The 20,091-nt window shown below is 46.5% G+C and overlaps 1 protein-coding gene across 2 annotated transcripts in view; it reads left to right on the forward strand.

The window, feature by feature from the left end:
• The first annotated feature begins 9,332 nt into the window (after positions 1 to 9,332).
• Positions 9,333 to 20,091, forward strand: part of LOC138662718 (TNFAIP3-interacting protein 3-like) — a 60,610-nt gene continuing 49,851 nt past the window's right edge. Inside the window, exon 1 of one of the 2 annotated variants that reach the window (XM_069748607.1) lies at positions 9,333 to 9,623. In XM_069748607.1, the coding sequence (XP_069604708.1) occupies positions 9,534 to 9,623 (90 nt within the window). In that variant the 5' untranslated portion in view covers positions 9,333 to 9,533. The remainder of the gene's footprint in view (positions 9,624 to 20,091) is intronic. The other variant, XM_069748609.1, reaches the window with a different exon arrangement.

The following is a 20,091-nucleotide window of genomic DNA, read 5'->3' on the forward strand; positions in this document are numbered from 1 at the left end:
CACCCCTAACCACAACACTAACCCCAACACACCCCTAACCCTAACCACAACCCTAATTCCAACCCTAACCCTAAGGCTATGTGCCCACGTTGCGGATTCGTGTGAGATATTTCCGCACCATTTTTGAAAAATCTGCGGGTAAAAGGCACTGTGTTTTACCTGCGGATTTTCCGCGGATTTCCAGTGTTTTTTTGTGCGGATTTCACCTGCGGATTCCTATTGAGGAACAGGTGTAAAACGCTGCGGAATCCGCACAAAGAATTGACATGCTGCGGAAAATACAACGCAGCGTTCCCGCGCGGTATTTTCCGCACCATGGGCACAGCGGATTTGGTTTTTCATATGTTTACATGGTACTGTAAACCTGATGGAACACTGCTGCGAATCCGCAGCCAAATCCGCACCGTGTGCACATAGCCTAATTCTAAAGGTATGTGCACACGCTGCGGAAAACGCTGCGGATCCGCAGCAGTTTCCCATGAGTGTACAGTTCAATGTAAACCTATGGGAAACAAAAATCGCTGTACACATGCTGCGGAAAAACTGCACGGAAACGCAGCGGTTTACATTCCGCAGCATGTCACTTCTTTGTGCGGATTCCGCAGCGGTTTTACAACTGCTCCAATAGAAAATCGCAATTGTAAAACCGCAGTGAAATGCGCAGAAAAAAACGCGGTAAATCCGCCATAAATCCGCAGCGGTTTAGCACTGCGGATTTATCAAATCCGCAGCGGAAAAATCCGCAGAGGACCAGAATACGTGTGCACATTCCTAACCCTAACCCTAGCCCTAACCCTAGCCCTAACCCTAGCCCTAACCCTACCCCTACCCCTAACCCTACCCCTAGCCCTAACCCTAACCCTACCCCTAACCCTAGCCCTACCCCTAACCCTACCCCTAACCCTACCCCTAACCCTAACCCTACCCCTAACCCTAACCCTATTCTAACATTAGTGGAAAAAAAAAAATTTCTTTATTTTTTTATTGTCCATACCTATGGGGGTGACAAAGGGGGGGGGGGTCATTTATTATTTTTTTTATTTTGATCACTGAGATAGATTATATCTCAGTGATCAAAATGCACTTTGGAACGAATCTGCCGGCCGGCAGATTCGGCGGGCGCACTGCGCATGCGCCCGCCATTTTGGAAGATGGCGGCGCCCGGGAGAAGACGGACGGGACCACGGCTGGATCGGTAAGTATGATAGGGTGGGGGTGGACCACGGGGGGGGGATCGGAGCACGGGGGGGGGGGGGAATCGGAGCGCGGGAGGGGTGGAACGGAGTGCGGGGGGCGTGGAACGGAGCACGGGGGGGCTGGAATGGAGCACGGGGGGGTGGAACGGAGCACGGGGGGGTGGATCGGAGTGCAGGGGGGGTGATTGGAGCACGGGGGGGTGATTGGAGCACGGGGGGAGCGGACACGAGCACGGGGGGAGCGGAGCACTGGACGGAGGGGAGCCGGAGCAGTGTACCGGCCAGATCGGGGGGGTGGGGGGGCGATCGGAGGGGTGGGGTGGGGGCACACTAGTATTTCCAGCCATGGCCGATGATATTTCAGCATCGGCCATGGCTGGATTGTAATATTTCACCCGTTATAATGGGTGAAATATTACAAATCGCTCTGATTGGCAGTTTCACTTTCAACAGCCAATCAGAGCGATCGTAGCCACGAGGGGGTGAAGCCACCCCCCCTGGGCTAAACTACCACTCCCCCTGTCCCTGCAGATCGGGTGAAATGGGAGTTAACCCTTTCACCCGGTCTGCAGGGACGCGATCTTTCCATGACGCCGCATAGGCGTCATGGGTCGGATTGGCACCGACTTTCATGACGCCTACGTGGCGTCAAAGGTCGGGAAGGGGTTAATACTTTGGGCCACCTGTACTGTTATGACCTGGTGGTAAGGACAATAATGGACCTGGTGGTTAAGAGCACACGGAATGACCTGATAGTTACAAATAATATAGGACGAGCTCTGAGACGTGGGAACTCTGCTGACCGCAATCCCTAATCCTATCACACACACTAGAAATAGCCGTGGATTGCTCCTAACGCTCCCTATGCAACTCGACACAGCCTAAGGAACTAGCTAGCCCTGAAGATAGAAAAATAAGCCTACCTTGCCTCAGAGAAATTCCCCAAAGGAAAAGGCAGCCCCCCACATATAATGACTGTGAGTAAAGATTAAAATACAAACACAGAGATGAAATAGATTTAGCAAAGTGAGGCCCGACTTACTGAACAGACTGAGGATAGGAAAGGTAACTTTGCGGTCAACACAAAAAACTACAAAAAGACCACGCAGAGGGCGCAAAACACCCTCCGCACCGACTCACGGTGCGGAGGCGCTCCCTCTGCGTCCCAGAGCTTCCAGCAAGCAAGACAAAAATCAAAATAGCAAGCTGGACAGAAAAATAGCAAACTAAAGAAAAACAAGCAGGAACTTAGCTTCTGCTGGGAAGACAGGTCACAAGAACGATCCAGGAGTGAACTAGACCAATACTGGAACATTGACAGGTGGCATGGAGCAATGATCTAAGTGGAGTTAAATAGAGCAGCCAGCTAACGAATTAACCTCGTCACCTGTGGAAGGAAACTCAGAAGGCCCATGGACAGAACCAGCCGAAGTACCATTCATGACCACAGGAGGGAGCTTGACAACAGAATTCACAACACATACTAGCTAAAAAGAAAGAATAGAACAGAGTACTATGCGGTCAGTATTAAAACCCTAGAAAATATCCACCACAGAAAATACAAAACACCACATCTGACTAAAGACATAGAGGGTATATCTGCATCTCCAGAGAAATAGCTAGGCTGCAAAAAATACTTCACAGACTAAGCTGGACAAGACAAAAACATGAAAATGCACAGAACTATAAGGTCCACAGCAGGTGGACAGCAAAAACAAAGCCAGGACTTATCTTTGAAGAAAAGCACAGCAAACAGGAGAGACCAGAAGAGATGTGAATTCTCCAAAAACAATGGACAACTGGCACTGACTAAAGGATCAAGCAAGGCTATATAGCCCAGCCCAAATTGCAAAAAATAGATACACCTGCTGCGATCCAACTACCGCAGCACTACCACTCATAACCACCAGAGGGAGCCCAAGAGCATAATTCACAACAGTACCCCCCCTTGAGGAGGGGTCACCGAACCCTCACCAGAGCCCCCAGGCCGATCAGGACGAGCCAAATGAAAGGCACGAACCAAATCGTCAGCATGAACATCGGCGGCAACAACCCAAGAATTATCCTCCTGGCCATAACCCTTCCATTTGACCAGATACTGAAGCCTCCGCCTCGAAAAACGAGAATCCAAAATCTTCTCAACCACATACTCCAACTCCCCATCAATCAACACCGGGGCCGGAGGATCAACAGAGGGAACAACGGGCACTACATACTTCCGCAACAAAGATCTATGGAACACATTATGGATGGAAAAAGAGGCTGGAAGGGCCAAACGAAAAGACACTGGATTGATAATCTCAGAAATCCTATAAGGACCAATAAACCGAGGCTTGAACTTAGGGGAAGAAACCTTCATAGGAACATGACGAGAAGACAACCAGACCAAATCCCCAACCCGAAGCCGGGAACCAACACACCGACGACGGTTAGCAAAACGTTGAGCCTCCTCCTGAGACAACACCAAATTGTCCACCACATGAGCCCAAATCTGCTGCAGCCTGTCAACCACAGAATCCACACCAGGACAATCAGAAGGCTCAACCTGCCCTGAAGAAAAACGAGGATGAAAACCAAAATTACAAAAAAAAGGCGAAACCAAGGTAGCAGAACTAGCCCGATTATTAAGGGCAAACTCGGCCAATGGCAAGAAAGCCACCCAATCATCCTGATCAGCAGACACAAAGCATCTCAAATAAGTTTCCAAAGTCTGATTAGTTCGCTCGGTCTGGCCATTTGTCTGAGGATGAAATGCGGATGAAAAAGACAAATCAATGCCCAGCCTAGCACAAAAGGCCCGCCAAAACCTAGAAACAAACTGGGAACCTCTATCGGACACAATATTCTCCGGAATGCCATGCAAACGAACCACATGCTGAAAAAACAACGGAACCAAATCAGAAGAGGAAGGCAATTTAGGCAAAGGTACCAAATGAACCATCTTAGAAAACCGGTCACAAACCACCCAGATAACCGACATCCTCTGGGAAACCGGAAGATCTGAAATAAAATCCATAGAAATATGCGTCCAAGGTCTCTCAGGGACCGGCAAAGGCAAAAGCAACCCACTAGCGCGGGAACAGCAAGGCTTAGCCCGCGCACAAATCCCACAGGACTGCACAAAAGAACGCACATCCCGCGACAAAGAAGGCCACCAAAAGGACCTACCAACCAAATCTCTGGTACCAAAAATCCCAGGATGGCCAGCCAACACAGAACAATGAACCTCAGAAATCACTTTACTAGTCCATCTATCAGGAACAAACAGTTTCCCCACTGGACAGCGGTCAGGTGTATTAGCCTGAAATTCCTGAAGAACCCGTCGTAAATCAGGGGAGATGGCAGAAAGAATCACCCCTTCCTTCAGAATGCCGACCGGCTCAAGAACCCCAGGGGAATCAGGCAAAAAACTCCTAGAGAGGGCATCAGCCTTAACATTCTTAGAACCCGGAAGATGCGAGACCACAAAATCAAGACGGGAGAAAAACAGGGACCATCGAGCCTGTCTAGGATTCAGCCGTTTGGCAGACTCGAGGTAAATCAGATTCTTATGATCGGTCAGGACCACAATACGGTGCTTGGCCCCCTCAAGCCAATGTCGCCACTCCTCAAATGCCCACTTCATAGCCAACAACTCCCGATTGCCAACATCATAATTGCGTTCCGCAGGCGAAAACTTCCAAGAAAAGAAGGCACATGGTTTCATCAAGGAACCATCAGAATTCCTCTGAGACAAAACGGCCCCTGCCCCAATCTCAGACGCGTCAACCTCAACCTGAAATGGAAGAGAAACATCCGGCTGACGCAACACAGGGGCAGATGTAAATTGGCGTTTAAGCTCCTGAAAGGCAGAAACAGCCGCAGAGGACCAATTCGTCACATCAGTGCCTTTCTTCGTCAAATCGGTCAGAGGTTTAACCACAGTGGAGAAGTTGGCAATGAAACGACGATAAAAATTAGCAAAGCCCAAGAATTTCTGAAGGCTCTTCACAGATGTGGGCTGAATCCAATCATGAATGGCCTGAACCTTAACCGGATCCATTTCTATAGATGCGGGAGAAAAAATGAAGCCCAAAAAAGAAACCTTCTGCACTCCAAAGAGGCACTTTGACCCCTTCACAAATAAAGCATTATTATGGAGGATCTGAAATACCATCCTGACCTGTTTCACATGAGACTCCCAATCATCGGAAAAAATCAAAATATCATCCAAATATACAACCATGAATTTATCAAGATAACTCCGAAAGATATCATGCATGAAGTATTGGAACACAGATGGAGCATGAGAGAGTCTGAATGGCATCACAAGGTATTCAAAATGACCTTCGGGCTTTTTAAATGCAGTTTTCCATTCGTCACCCTGCTTAATACGAATAAGATTATATGCCCCTCGAAGGTCAATCTTAGTAAACCAGCTAGCCCCCTTAATCCTAGCAAACAAATCAGTAAGCAAAGGCAACGGGTATTGAAATTTGACCGTGATCTTATTCAAGAGGCGATAATCAATACAGGGTCTCAAGGAGCCATCCTTCTTGGCAACAAAAAAAAACCTGCTCCCAATGGTGAAGAAGAAGGCCGAATATGCCCCTTCTCCAAAGACTCCTTAATATAGCTCCGCATGGCGGCATGTTCTGGCACAGACAGGTTGAAAAGTCGGCCCTTAGGGAACTTACAACCTGGAATGAAGTCATAGCACAATCACAGTCCCTATGTGGTGGAAGGGAACTGGATTTGGGCTCATCAAATACATCCTGGAAATCTGACAAAAACTCAAGAATTTCAGAAGAGGGGGAAGAGGAAATTGACATCAAAGGAACGTGACCATGAACCCCCTGACAACCCCAACTAGTCACAGACATAGATTTCCAATCTAACACCGGATTATGTACCTGTAACCATGGAAAACCCAGCACAATATCATCATGCAAATTATGCAACACCAGAAAACGACAATCTTCCTGAAGGGCTGGTGCCATGCGCATGGTCAGCTGTGTCCAAAAGTGAGGTTTATTTTTAGCCAACGGTGTAGCATCAATGCCCCTTAAAGGAATAGGGTTCTGCAAAGGCTGCAAGGGGAAACCACAACGTCTGGCAAATTCTAAGTCCATTAAGTTCAGAGCGGCACCTGAATCCACAAATGCCATAACAGAAAATGATGATAATGAGCAGATCAAGGTCACAGATAACAGAAATTTTGGTTGTACAGTACTGATGGTAATAGAACTAGCGATTCTCTTTGTACGCTTAGGGCAATCAGAAATAATATGAGCAGAATCGCCACAGTAAAAACACAACGTATTCTGACGCCTGAATCTTTGACGTTCAGCTTTAGACAAAATCCTATCACACTGCATAGGCTCAGGGCTCCGCTCAGAGGACAACGCCACAGTGTGCACAACTCTGCGCTCGCGCAAGCGCCGATCAATCTGAATGGCCAGAGACATAGAATCACTCAGACCAGCAGGCTTGGGGAACCCCACCATAACATCTTTAACGGATTCAGAAAGACCCTTTCTGAAAATTACCGCCAAGGCATCCTCATTCCATTTAGTCAGTACAGACCATTTTCTAAATTTCTGGCAATACGATTCTGCCGCTTCTTGACCTTGACACAGGTCCAGCAAGATTTTCTCAGCTTGATCCACAGAATTAGGCTCATCATACAATAACCCCAATGCTTGAAAGAAAGAATCAACATTAAGCAAAGCAGGATTGCCAGTTTCCAGTGAAAATGCCCAATCCTGTGGGTCACCACGCAGCAGGGATATGATGATTCTAACCTGCTGAATGGGGTCACCAGAGGACCGGGGTCTCAATGCAAAAAACAGTTTACAGTTATTTTTGAAACTCAAAAATTTGGATCTGTCACCAAAGAATAAATCAGGAGTGGGAATCCTAGGTTCTAAGGCAGGAGTCTGAACAATATAATCTGAAATACCCTGTACCCTAGCAGCAAGCTGATCCACATGAGAAACTAACTCCTGAACACTCATGTTATTACTAGGTTCCGCAGCCACCCAGAGATTAAGAGGGAGGAACAGACCAAACAGGCTAAGGAAAAAAAAATGGCTCAAAATCTTTCCTCCCTTCTTCTGAGATGCAATTAACTCATTGTTGGCCAGTTGTACTGTTATGATCTGGTGGCCTTAGAGCAGCATGAGACGTACTCTGGAGAAGGTGGAACCTGTACTGACCGCAAACCCTGAACTTAACAGTGCAACTAGAAGTAGCCGTGGGGGGTACCTAACACTCCCTAGACCCCTCGACACAGCCTAAGAACTAACTACCCCTAAAGACAGAAACAGGAAACCTATCTTGCCTCAGAGAAAATCCCCAAAGGAAAGACAGCCCCCCACAAATATTGACTGTGAGAGGAGAGGGAAATAACATACGCAGAAATGAAATCAGGATTTAGCATAGGAGGCCATACTAGCTAAAAATAAAGAATAGAACAGAGTACTATGCGGTCAGTATTAAAACACTAGAAAATATCCACCACAGAAAATACAAAACACCACATCTGACTAAAGACATGGAGGGTATATCTGCATCTCCAGAGAAATAGCTAGGCTGCAAAAAATCCTTCACAGACTAAGCTGGACAAGACAAAAACATGAAAATGCACAGAACTATAAGGTCCACAGCAGGTAGACAGCAAAAACAAAGCCAGGACTTATCTTTGAAGAAAAGCACAGCAAACAGGAGAGACCAGAAGAGATGTGAATCCTCCAAAAACAATGGACAACTGGCACTGACTAAAGGATCAAGCAAGGCTATATAGCCCAGCCCAAATTGCAAAAAATAGATACACCTGATAAATGCTGCGATCCAACTACCACAGCACTACCACTCATAACCACCGGAGGGAGCCCAAGAGCAGAATTTACAACAGGGGTCCCTGTCAGGCGTGGGAACCTGGCAGGTGCCTAGCGAACAGAATGTAACGGAACCGCGCCTGCACACCCCGCGGCGGTATCCAGGAGAGAGACACGAAGGGAAGGATATTGTGGAACAGTGTAAACGAGATCAAGCACAAAGGAGAGCCAGTAGGAGTCGTGCCGAGAGACAGAGGCAACATCTTACTGAGGCGTGTAGCCGGTGGCCGGAACACCGCGGGCGTAACTGACTCTAGGCCTTACTTCAAACTCCGAAGGACAGTTAATTATAGGTTGGCTGTCTACCTTACTACACCTACGAAGACATAGGGGGCAACGCGTGGAGAGGGGCGTCTCTAGGGTCCCGGAAGAGCTCCGAGCCTTCCCGTCATACGGGTGGCGTCCTAGCCATAACATACCTGGGGGACGTTGAAACTAGTAACATCTGGAACCAAAGAATGAGAGAGCTGTAGAGAACAGCAGTTGTGAGGACTATTCCGAATGCTCAGCAGGGTAGGACTACAACACACAGGCGCTAGTGGTAGGCAACGATTTACATCTGCGAAGGAAACTCTGGATGTGCCCATCGGACCGGCCGGTCTCAGAGAGCCCTGTTAAGCGTACTCTGGATTGAGGATCCTGAAGCCTTCAGTAAAGAGGTAAAGAGACTGCAACCTTGTGTCCATAATCTAACTGCTCTAACAGTAAAGAATCCGTAATCTCACTGCTCTAACAGTAAAGAATCTGTAATCTCACTGCTCTAACAGTAAAGAATTTGTAATCTCACTGCTCTAACATTAAATAATCCATAATCTCACTGCTCTAACAGTAAATAATCTGTAATCTCACTGCTATAACAGTAAAGAATCCATAATCTCACTGCTCTAACAGTAAAGAATCCGTAATCTTACTGCTCTAACAGTAAAGAATCCATAATCACACAATTGTGCATATAGAACATAAAAAATATATTAAATGCAAGACTAGATGGTTATAATCAGTAAAAAGCTCTAATTTTAAACTTGAGCGTTAGGGAGCTGCATTCTGAACCCCTGTTCCCAGATTGGGAATCTAGAACGTTTGTCCCATCTCCCATGTCACAAGTGGCTTTTTCTACTACGTCACAAAGTTTTCAAAAAAGTTTTCAGGCAAGTGAAAATGACAAATGTTGATTTTCTTCCCACAGTTTGATGCGTAGTGGTAATTTCCCAAGTGACGAAACAAGTCTCAGCTGAGCTCTGGTGTCACTAATTTCCACACAGGACTTCCTGCTACGAACACTGAGAGAAGTCACCACGACATGTGACAGAGGCGGACTAAAGGGACAAAACAGCACAAGAGGGGAACGATCCATACAAATAGTCCGACCACCAGGAGGTAGAAGGACGAAGCCACAGAAATAACAACATTTGTTTAAAAAAAAAAAAAAGCCATATTGAAAGAGAGGTAAAGACGGAATATGAGCAGAAAAGAGGAACACGACACGACTGTGAAACAGAACAGACAAAAAACGACTTCAACAGATCTGTGCGGGAACAGCGAGGACAAGGTACGTTGTGCTACAGATCCGGCCACCTCTTCATGCTTCATATGGATGGATGGACAACTATTATGACCTTTCTAACTGTAATGTGTCCCCTGTATTTAATGATGGTGATAAGTAGGGTTGAGCGAAACGGGTCGTTCATTTTCAAAAGTCGCCGACTTTTGGCAAAGTCGGGTTTCATGAAACCCGATCCGACCCCTGTGCGGGGTCGGCCATGCGGTACGCGACTTTCGCGCCAAAGTCGCGTTTCAATGACGCGAAAAGCGCCATTTCTCAGCCAATGAAGGTAAACGCAGAGTGTGGGCAGCGTGATGACATAGGTCCTGGTCCCCACCATCTTAGAGAAGGGCATTGCAGTGATTGGCTTGCTGTCTGCGGCGTCACAGGGGCTATAAAGGGGCGTTCCCGCCGACCGCCATGTTACTGCTGCTGATCTGAGCTTAGGGAGAGGTTGCTGCCGCTTCGTCAGAAGCAGGGATAGCGTTAGGCAGGGTCCATTAACCACCAAACCGCTTGTGCTGTAGCGATTTCCACTGCCCAACACCACCTTCGGTGTGCAGGGACAGTGGAAGCTACATTTTTTTTTTTTTTCCCCTCAGCGCTGTAGCTCATTGGGCTGCCCTAGAAGGCTCCCTGATAGCTGCATTGCTGTGTGTACGCCGCTGTGCAAACCAACTGCTTTTTTCAAAGCACAAATCCTCTTGTTCCTTCCTTTCTGCACAGCTATCTTTTTGGTTTGTACACACTTTTTATTTAATTTGTGCATCAGTCCACTCCTTATTGCTGCCTGCCATACCTGGCTGAGATTACTGCAGGGAGATAGTAATTGAAGGACACTCCCTGTTTTTTTTTTTTTTTGTGGGAGATTAAGATTGACATTTCTGCTAGAGTGCCATCCCTGAGTGTGTCATCTCTCACTCAGTCGGCCATAGAAAGCCTATTTATTTTTTTGCTTGATTTTGGTTCTAAAATCTACCTGAAAAAATCACTACATCAATCAGTGGGAGAAAAATATTGGCCTCAGGGCTTGTGTGCCACTCCTGACTCCTGTGTGCATCATCACTCACTCAGTGGGCCATAGAAAGCCCATTTTTTTTTTTTTTTTTTGCTTTATTTGGGTTCTAAATTCTACCTGAAAAAATCAATAAATCAATCAGTGGGAGATTAATATTGGCCTTTGGGCTTGTGTGCCAGTCCTAAGCGTGCCATCTCTCTCTCTCAGATAGTGGGCCATAGAAAGCCTATTTATTTTTATTTTTTTTTAATGGGTTTATAAATTTTCCCTGGAAAAAAAAAAAAAAAGTGGGAGATTAATATTGGCCTCTGGGCTTGTGTGCCAGTCCTGAGCGTGCCATCTCTCTCACAAATAGTGGGCCATAGAAAGCCTATTTATTTATTTTTTTTTGGTTTTATAAATTCTCCCTTAAAAAAAAAGGGAGATTAATATTGGCCTTTGGGCTTGTGTGCCAGTCCTAAGCGTGCCATCTCTCTCTCTCAGATAGTGGGCCATAGAAAGCCTATTTATTTTTATTTTTTTTAATGGGTTTATAAATTTTCCCTGGAAAAAAAAAAAAAAAGTGGGAGATTAATATTGGCCTCTGGGCTTGTGTGCCAGTCCTGAGCGTGCCATCTCTCTCACAAATAGTGGGCCATAGAAAGCCTATTTATTTATTTTTTTTTGGTTTTATAAATTCTCCCTTAAAAAAAAAGGGAGATTAATATTGGCCTTTGGGCTTGTGTGCCAGTCCTAAGCGTGCCATCTCTCTCTGTCTCTCAGATAGTGGGCCATAGAAAGCCTATTTATTATTTTTTTTATTGGGTTTATAAATTTTCCCTGGAACAAAAAAAAAAAAGTGGGAGATAAATATTGGCCTCTGGGCTTGTGTGCCACTCTTGACTCCTGTGTGCGTCATCTCTCACTCAGTGGGCCATAGAAAGCCTTTTTTTGTTTTATTTGTTTTCTAAATTCTCCCTGAAAAAATCATTTTATTTTCTTTGGTTTCTAAATTCTTCCTGAAAAAATCATTTTATTCTATTTTTTTTTTTCCTAAAGTCTCCCTGAAAAAAAACAAAACAAAAAACAAATCAGTGGGAGATTAATATTGCCCTTTCTGCTTGTGTGCCAGTCTTGACTCCTGGGTGTGCCATCTCTCTCTCTCTCTCCAATTGTGGGCCATAGAAAGCCTATTATTTTTTTAGCTTGATTTGGGTTCCAAAATCTACCTGAAAAAATCACTACATCAATCAGTGGGAGATAAATATTGGCCTCTGGGCTTGTGTGCCACTCCTGACTCCTGTGTGCGTCATCTCTCACTCAGTGGGCCATAGAAAGCCTTTTTTTGTTTTATTTGTTTTCTAAATTCTCCCTGAAAAAATCATTTTATTTTATTTGGTTTCTAAATTCTTCCTGAAAAAATCATTTTATTCTATTTTTTTTTCCCTAAAGTCTCCCTGAAAAAAAAAAAAAAAAACAAATCAGTGGGAGATTAATATTGCCCTTTCTGCTTGTGTGCCAGTCTTGACTCCTGGGTGTGCCATCTCTCTCTCTCTCTCTCCAATTGTGGGCCATAGAAAGCCTATTATTTTTTTTAGCTTGATTTGGGTTCCAAAATCTACCTGAAAAAATCACTACATCAATCAGTGGGAGATAAATATTGGCCTCTGGGCTTGTGTGCCACTCCTGACTCCTGTGTGCGTCATCTCTCACTCAGTGGGCCATAGAAAGCCTTTTTTTGTTTTATTTGTTTTCTAAATTCTCCCTGAAAAAATCATTTTATTTTCTTTGGTTTCTAAATTCTTCCTGAAAAAATCATTTTATTCTATTTTTTTTTTTCCTAAAGTCTCCCTGAAAAAAAAAACAAAAAAAAACAAATCAGTGGGAGATTAATATTGCCCATTCTGCTTGTGTGCCAGTCTTGACTCCTGGGTGTGCCATCTCTCTCTCTCTCTCCAATTGTGGGCCATAGAAAGCCTATTATTTTTTTAGCTTGATTTGGGTTCCAAAATCTACCTGAAAAAATCACTACATCAATCAGTGGGAGATAAATATTGGCCTCTGGGCTTGTGTGCCACTCCTGACTCCTGTGTGCGTCATCTCTCACTCAGTGGGCCATAGAAAGCCTTTTTTTGTTTTATTTGTTTTCTAAATTCTCCCTGAAAAAATCATTTTATTTTATTTGGTTTCTAAATTCTTCCTGAAAAAATCATTTTATTCTATTTTTTTTTTCCTAAAGTCTCCCTGAAAAAAAAACAAAAAAAAACAAATCAGTGGGAGATTAATATTGCCCTTTCTGCTTGTGTGCCAGTCTTGACTCCTGGGTGTGCCATCTCTCTCTCTCTCTCCAATTGTGGGCCATAGAAAGCCTATTATTTTTTTTAGCTTGATTTGGGTTCCAAAATCTACCTGAAAAAATCACTACATCAATCAGTGGGAGATAAATATTGGCCTCTGGGCTTGTGTGCCACTCCTGACTCCTGTGTGCGTCATCTCTCACTCAGTGGGCCATAGAAAGCCTTTTTTTGTTTTATTTGTTTTCTAAATTCTCCCTGAAAAAATCATTTTATTTTATTTGGTTTCTAAATTCTTCCTCAAAAAATCATATTATTCTATTTTTTTTTTTCCTAAAGTCTCCCTGAAAAAAAAAAAAAAAAAAAAAATCAGTGGGAGATTAATATTGCCCTTTCTGCTTGTGTGCCAGTCTTGACTCCTGGGTGTGCCATCTCTCTCTCTCTCTCCAATTGTGGGCCATAGAAAGCCTATTATTTTTTTTAGCTTGATTTGGGTTCCAAAATCTACCTGAAAAAATCACTACATCAATCAGTGGGAGATAAATATTGGCCTCTGGGCTTGTGTGCCACTCCTGACTCCTGTGTGCGTCATCTCTCACTCAGTGGGCCATAGAAAGCCTTTTTTTGTTTTATTTGTTTTCTAAATTCTCCCTGAAAAAATCATTTTATTTTATTTGGTTTCTAAATTCTTCCTGAAAAAATCATTTTATTCTATTATTTTTTTTTCCTAAAGTCTCCCTTAAAAAAAAAAAAAATCAAATCAGTGGGAGATTAATATTTACATTTGTGCTTCAGTGACAGTCCTGCGTGTGTGGCATCTCTCTCATTTGTTGCCACCAACAACAGAGTGTGTAACATTGTGCCTGATTTTCGTTGTGGTCTCACTCACCTGTAAAGGGGTAGCTAAATCATACTGAAGTTATAGCTCACCGTGTAATTTGTGTGACAGCAACAAATACCGTTAGTTTGTTTACGTTTTTAAAACAATGAGGAAGTATGGTGGAAGAGGTCGTGGCCGGGGGCGTTCATTGTCAGCTGGTAATGAGGGTAGTGGTAGTGGTTGAGCATCAGCTGGTCGTGGGAAAAAAAATATTGCACCTAAGTCTGGAGCTGTGGAGCCAGGTTCGTCGTCTGGCTACACAAGGCCTCGAACGCTCCCTTTTCTGGGAGCAGGAAAACCGCTTTTAAAGCCGGAGCAGCAAGAGCAAGTTTTGGCTTATCTTGCTGACTCAGCCTCTAGCTCTTTTGCCTCCTCTCGTGAAACTGGTAAATGTCAAAGCAGCGCGTCGTTAGTGGATGTTCACGGTCAGGGACAAGTCGCTTCCTTGTCCTCTTCAGCAAAAACAACAACAGAGAAGAATGCAGCAGGCGACACAACGGGTTACTCCATGGAGCTCTTTACACATACCGTCCCTGGCTTAGAAAGTGAAGCAGTTAACAGTCCATGCCCATTACAAGTTGAATCTGACATGGAGTGCACTGATGCACAGCCACAGCAAGACTACTATGCTGGTCCTTTGACTCAGACCACAACATTGCCCTCGCAGGGTGCTGATCAAGAATCAGACCCTGATGAGACTATGTTGCCCCATCACTAACGCTATACCACCGACCGACACGGTGACACAGACGAAGTTGCACACGAGCTACAAGAAGAGGTAATAGATGACCCAGTTCTTGACCCCGATTGGCAGCCATTGGGGGAACAGGGTGCAGGCGGCAGCAGTTCTGAAGCGGAGGAGGAGGGGCCGCAGCAGGCATCAACATCGCAACAGGTTCCATCTGCCGGGCCCGTATCTTGCCCAAAACGCGTGGCAAAGCCAAAACCTGTTGGAGGACAGCGTGGCCATCCGGTTAAAGCTCAGTCTGCAATGCCTGAAAAGGTATCCGATGCTAGAAAGAGTGCAGTCTGGCATTTTTTTAAACAACATCCAATTGATCAGCGCAAAGTCATCTGTCAAAAATGTTCAACTACCTTAAGCAGAGGACAGAATCTGAAAAGTCTCAATACAAGTTGCATGCATAGACATTTAACCACCATGCATTTGCAAGCCTGGACTAACTACCAAACGTCCCTTAAGGTTGTAGCACCCTCGGCCAATGAAGCTAGTCAGCAACGCAACATCCCTTCCGGCAGTGTAGGGCCACCATTTTCTGCACCACCTGCAGTATCTGTGCAGGTTTCTTTGCCAGGCCAAAGCAGTCAGGGTCAGGGAATCACCAGTTTCGTAGTAGGAAACACTGCATCTAGGGCACCGGTGGCAACAATACCATCTCCCACCGTCTCTCAGTCTGCCATGTCCACCGGCACCCCCGCTAGTTCCACGATCTCCAGCTCTCCAGTCCAGCTCACCCTACATGAGACTATGGTTAGAAAAAGGAAGTACTTAGCCTCACATCCGCGTACACAGGGTTTGAACGCACACATAGCTAGACTAATCTCGTTAGAGATGATGCCCTACCGGTTAGTTGAAAGCGAAGCTTTCAAAGCCCTGATGGACTACGCTGTACCACGCTACGAGCTACCCAGTCGACACTTTTTTTCCAGAAAAGCCATCCCAGCCCTCCACCAGCATGTTAAAGAGCGCATCGTCCATGCACTCAGGCAATCTGTGAGCACAACGGTGCACCTGACAACAGATGCATGGACCAGTAGGCATGGCCAGGGACGTTACGTGTCCATCACGGCACACTGGGTAAATGTGGTGGATGCAGGGTCCACAGGGGACAGCAAGTTTGGGACAGTTCTGCCTAGCCCACGGTCTAGGAAACAATTGGCTGTAGCCGTTCGCACCCGCTCCTCCTCCTCTTCGTCCTCCTGCAGAAGAGAGAGCTCGTCCACAGACCGCAGTCGCACAACCACTCCATCCGCAGTTGCCACTGTTGCACACCAGGTCTCCCATTATGGGGCAGCTACTGGCAAACGTCAGCAGGCTGTATTGGCTATGAAGTGTTTGGGCGACAACAGACACACCGCGGAAGTTCTGTCCAAGTTCTTGCAGAAAGAAACGCAGTCGTGGCTGGGCACTGTAGATCTTGAGGCAGGCAAGGTAGTGAGTGATAACGGAAGGAATTTCATGGCTGCCATCTCCCTTTCCCAACTGAAACACATTCCTTGCCTGGCTCACACCTTAAACCTGGTGGTGCAGTGCTTCCTGAAAAGTTATCCGGGGTTATCCGACCTGCTCCTCAAAGTGCGTGGACTTTGCTCACATATCCGCCGTTCGCCCGTACACTCCAGCCGTATGCAGACCTATCAGCGTTCTTTGAACCTTCCCCAGCATCGCCTAATCATAGACGTTGCAACAAGGTGGAACTCAACACTGCACATGCTTCAGAGACTGTGTGAACAGAGGCGGGCTGTTATGTTTTTGTGGGAGGATACACATACAGGGGCAGGCAGTAGGATGGCAGACATGGAGTTGTCAGGTGTGCAGTGGTCGAAGATTCAAGACATGTGTCAAGTCCTTCAGTGTTTTGAGGAATGCACACGGCTGGTTAGTGCAGACAACGCCATAATAAGCATGAGCATCCCCCTAATGCGTCTGCTGATGCAAAGTTTGACGCACATAAAGGATCAGGCGTCTGCAGCTGAGGAAGAGGAAAGCCTTGATGACAGTCAGCCATTGTCTGGCCAGGGCAGTGTACAGGACGAGGTAGCAGGCGAAGAGGAGGAGGAGGACGAGGAGGATGATGGGGATGATTATATTTTTAATGAGGAAGCTTTTCCGGGGCCACTGGAAATTGGTGGCGCGGCAAGGCCGGGTTCTGGTTTTTTGAGGGACACAAGTGACGTGGATTTGCCTGAAACTGCCCCTCAACCAAGCACAACCGCAGATTTGAGAACTGGAACTTTGGCCCACATGGCGGATTATGCCTTACGTATCCTCAAAAGGGACACACGCATAACTAAAATGATGAATGATGACGATTACTGGTTGGCCTGCCTCCTTGATCCTCGCTATAAAGGCAAATTGCAAAATATAATGCCACATGAGAACTTGGAACTAATATTAGCAACCAAACAATCAACTCTTGTTGACCGTTTGCTTCTGGCATTCCCTGCACACAGCGCCCGTGATCGTTCTCACACGAGCTGCAGGGGCCAGCAGACCAGAGGAGTTAGAGGGGCAGAAATCAGAAGTGGCGTTGGCCAGAGGGGTTTTCTGACCAGGTTGTGGAGTGATTTTGCTATGACCGCAGACAGGACAGGTACTGCAGCATCAATTCAAAGTGACAGGAGACAACATTTGTCCAGTATGGTTACAAACTATTTTTCATCCCTTATCGATGTTCTCCCTCAACCGTCATTCCCATTTGATTACTGGGCATCAAAATTAGACACCTGGCCAGAATTGGCAGAATATGCATTGCAGGAGCTTGCTTGCCCGGCAGCTAGTGACCTATCAGAAAGAGTATTCAGTGCTGCAGGTTCAATACTAACAGAAAAAAGGACTCGTCTGGCTACCCAAAATGTAGATGATCTAACCTTCATTAAAATGAACCACAACTGGATTTCGAAATCTTTTGCCCCACCTTGCCCGGCTGACACCTAGCTTTCCTATGAAAAGGTCTTGCCTGTGGACTATTCTGAATGCCTTTTCCAATCTCGTAATTTTCTGCACCTGATTGTCCAGCATACGACATGTTTACACCTCACTAAATGGCCAAACTCCCCACACGGGGCCGTGGTATCGACACTTGGCGACAGCACCCGTGAGAGTGCAGTTTGTCTGATGAGGTGGCTGAGCCCGCTTTTGGTCGACGGCACTGCCACTGGGTCCCTCCTAGTACAATAAAGTGTCTCTGGCGGTGGTGGTGCGCACCCAACGTCAGACACACCGTTGTAATATGAGGGGCCCTGGGCCTGTACCGCCGGCCACAAGACAGTTTCCCCCCACCCCAGCTCAAACAGTGCTCTACCACTTGCAAAATTATCTCACAGCTCCACCAATGTTTAGTCTATGCGCTGACATCCTTCAATGCCTGCCACTGACAATACCATTGTATTGACATTTTTGTTATGTTAGGCCTTCGATGCCTGTCTGTGGTCACTCCTTCCACTAGGCCTCCACTGACCACACCACTGCTGCCCGTGTACCCCTGGAACCAATTTAAAATTGCCTACAGCCATGTGTTATTATTTTAGGCCTTCGATGCCTGTCTGCGGTCACTCCTTCCACTAGGCCTCCACTGACCACACCACTGCTGCCCGTGTACCCCTGGAACCAATTTAAAATTGCCTACAGCCATGTGTTATTATTTTAGGCCTTCGATGCCTGTCTGCGGTCACTCCTTCCACTAGGCCTCCACTGACCACACCACTGCTGCCCGTGTACCCCTGGAACCAATTTAAAATTGCCTACAGCCATGTGTTATTATTTTAGGCCTTCGATGCCTGTCTGCGGTCACTCCTTCCACTAGGCCTCCACTGACCACACCACTGCTGCCCGTGTACCCCTGGAACCAATTTAAAATTGCCTACAGCCATGTGTTATTATTTTAGGCCTTCGATGCCTGTCTGCGGTCACTCCTTCCACTAGGCCTCCACTGACCACACCACTGCTGCCCGTGTACCCCTGGAACCAATTTAAAATTGTGTACAGCCATGTGTTATTATTTTAGGCCTTCGATGCCTGTCTGCGGTCACTCCTTCCACTAGGCCTCCACTGACCACACCACTGCTGCCCGTGTACCCCTGGAACCAATTTAAAATTGCCTACAGCCATGTGTTATTATTTTAGGCCTTCGATGCCTGTCTGCGGTCACTCCTTCCACTAGGCCTCCACTGACCACACCACTGCTGCCCGTGTACCCCTGGAACCAATTTAAAATTGCCTACAGCCATGTGTTATTATTTTAGGCCTTCGATGCCTGTCTGCGGTCACTCCTTCCACTAGGCCTCCACTGACCACACCACTGCTGCCCGTGTACCCCTGGAACCAATTTAAAATTGCCTACAGCCATGTGTTATTATTTTAGGCCTTCGATGCCTGTCTGCGGTCACTCCTTCCACTAGGCCTCCACTGACCACACCACTGCTGCCCGTGTACCCCTGTAACCAATTTAAAATTGCCTACAGCCATGTGTTATTATTTTAGGCCTTCGATGCCTGTCTGCGGTGACTCCTTCCACTAGGCCTCCACTGACCACACCACTGCTGCCCGTGTACCCCTGGAACCAATTTAAAATTGCCTACAGCCATGTGTTATTATTTTAGGCCTTCGATGCCTGTCTGCGGTCACTCCTTCCACTAGGCCTCCACTGACCACACCACTGCTGCCCGTGTACCCCTGGAACCAATTTAAAATTGCCTACAGCCATGTGTTATTATTTTAGGCCTTCGATGCCTGTCTGCGGTCACTCCTTCCACTAGGCCTCCACTGACCACACCACTGCTGCCCGTGTACCCCTGGAACCAATTTAAAATTGCCTACAGCCATGTGTTATTATTTTAGGCCTTCGATGCCTGTCTGCGGTCACTCCTTCCACTAGGCCTCCACTGACCACACCACTGCTGCCCGTGTACCCCTGGAACCAATTTAAAATTGCCTACAGCCATGTGTTATTATTTTAGGCCTTCGATGCCTGTCTGCGGTCACTCCTTCCACTAGGCCTCCACTGACCACACCACTGCTGCCCGTGTACCCCTGGAACCAATTTAAAATTGCCTACAGCCATGTGTTATTATTTTAGGCCTTCGATGCCTGTCTGCAGTGACTCCTTCCACTAGGCCTCCACTGACCACACCACTGCTGCCCGTGTACCCCTGGAACCAATTTAAAATTGCCTACAGCCATGTGTTATTATTTTAGGCCTTCGATGCCTGTCTGCGGTGACTCCTTCCACTAGGCCTCCACTGACCACCCCACTGCTGCCCGTGTACCCCTGGAACTAATTTAAAATTGCCTACAGCCATGTGTTATTATTTTAGGCCTTCGATGCCTGTCTGCGGTCACTCCTTCCACTAGGCTTCCACTGACCACACCACTGCTGCCCGTGTACCCCTGGAACCAATTTAAAATTGCCTACAGCCATGTGTTATTATTTTAGGCCTTCGATGCCTGTCTGCGGTCACTCCTTCCACTAGGCCTCCACTGACCACACCACTGCTGCCCGTGTACCCCTGGAACCAACATCAGAAAATATAAAAATAAGTATTTTGCTTATAAAAAAGAAAATA

This window comes from Ranitomeya imitator, chromosome 2, assembly GCF_032444005.1.
Source record: "Ranitomeya imitator isolate aRanImi1 chromosome 2, aRanImi1.pri, whole genome shotgun sequence".
Taxonomy (NCBI): Eukaryota; Metazoa; Chordata; class Amphibia; order Anura; family Dendrobatidae; genus Ranitomeya; species Ranitomeya imitator.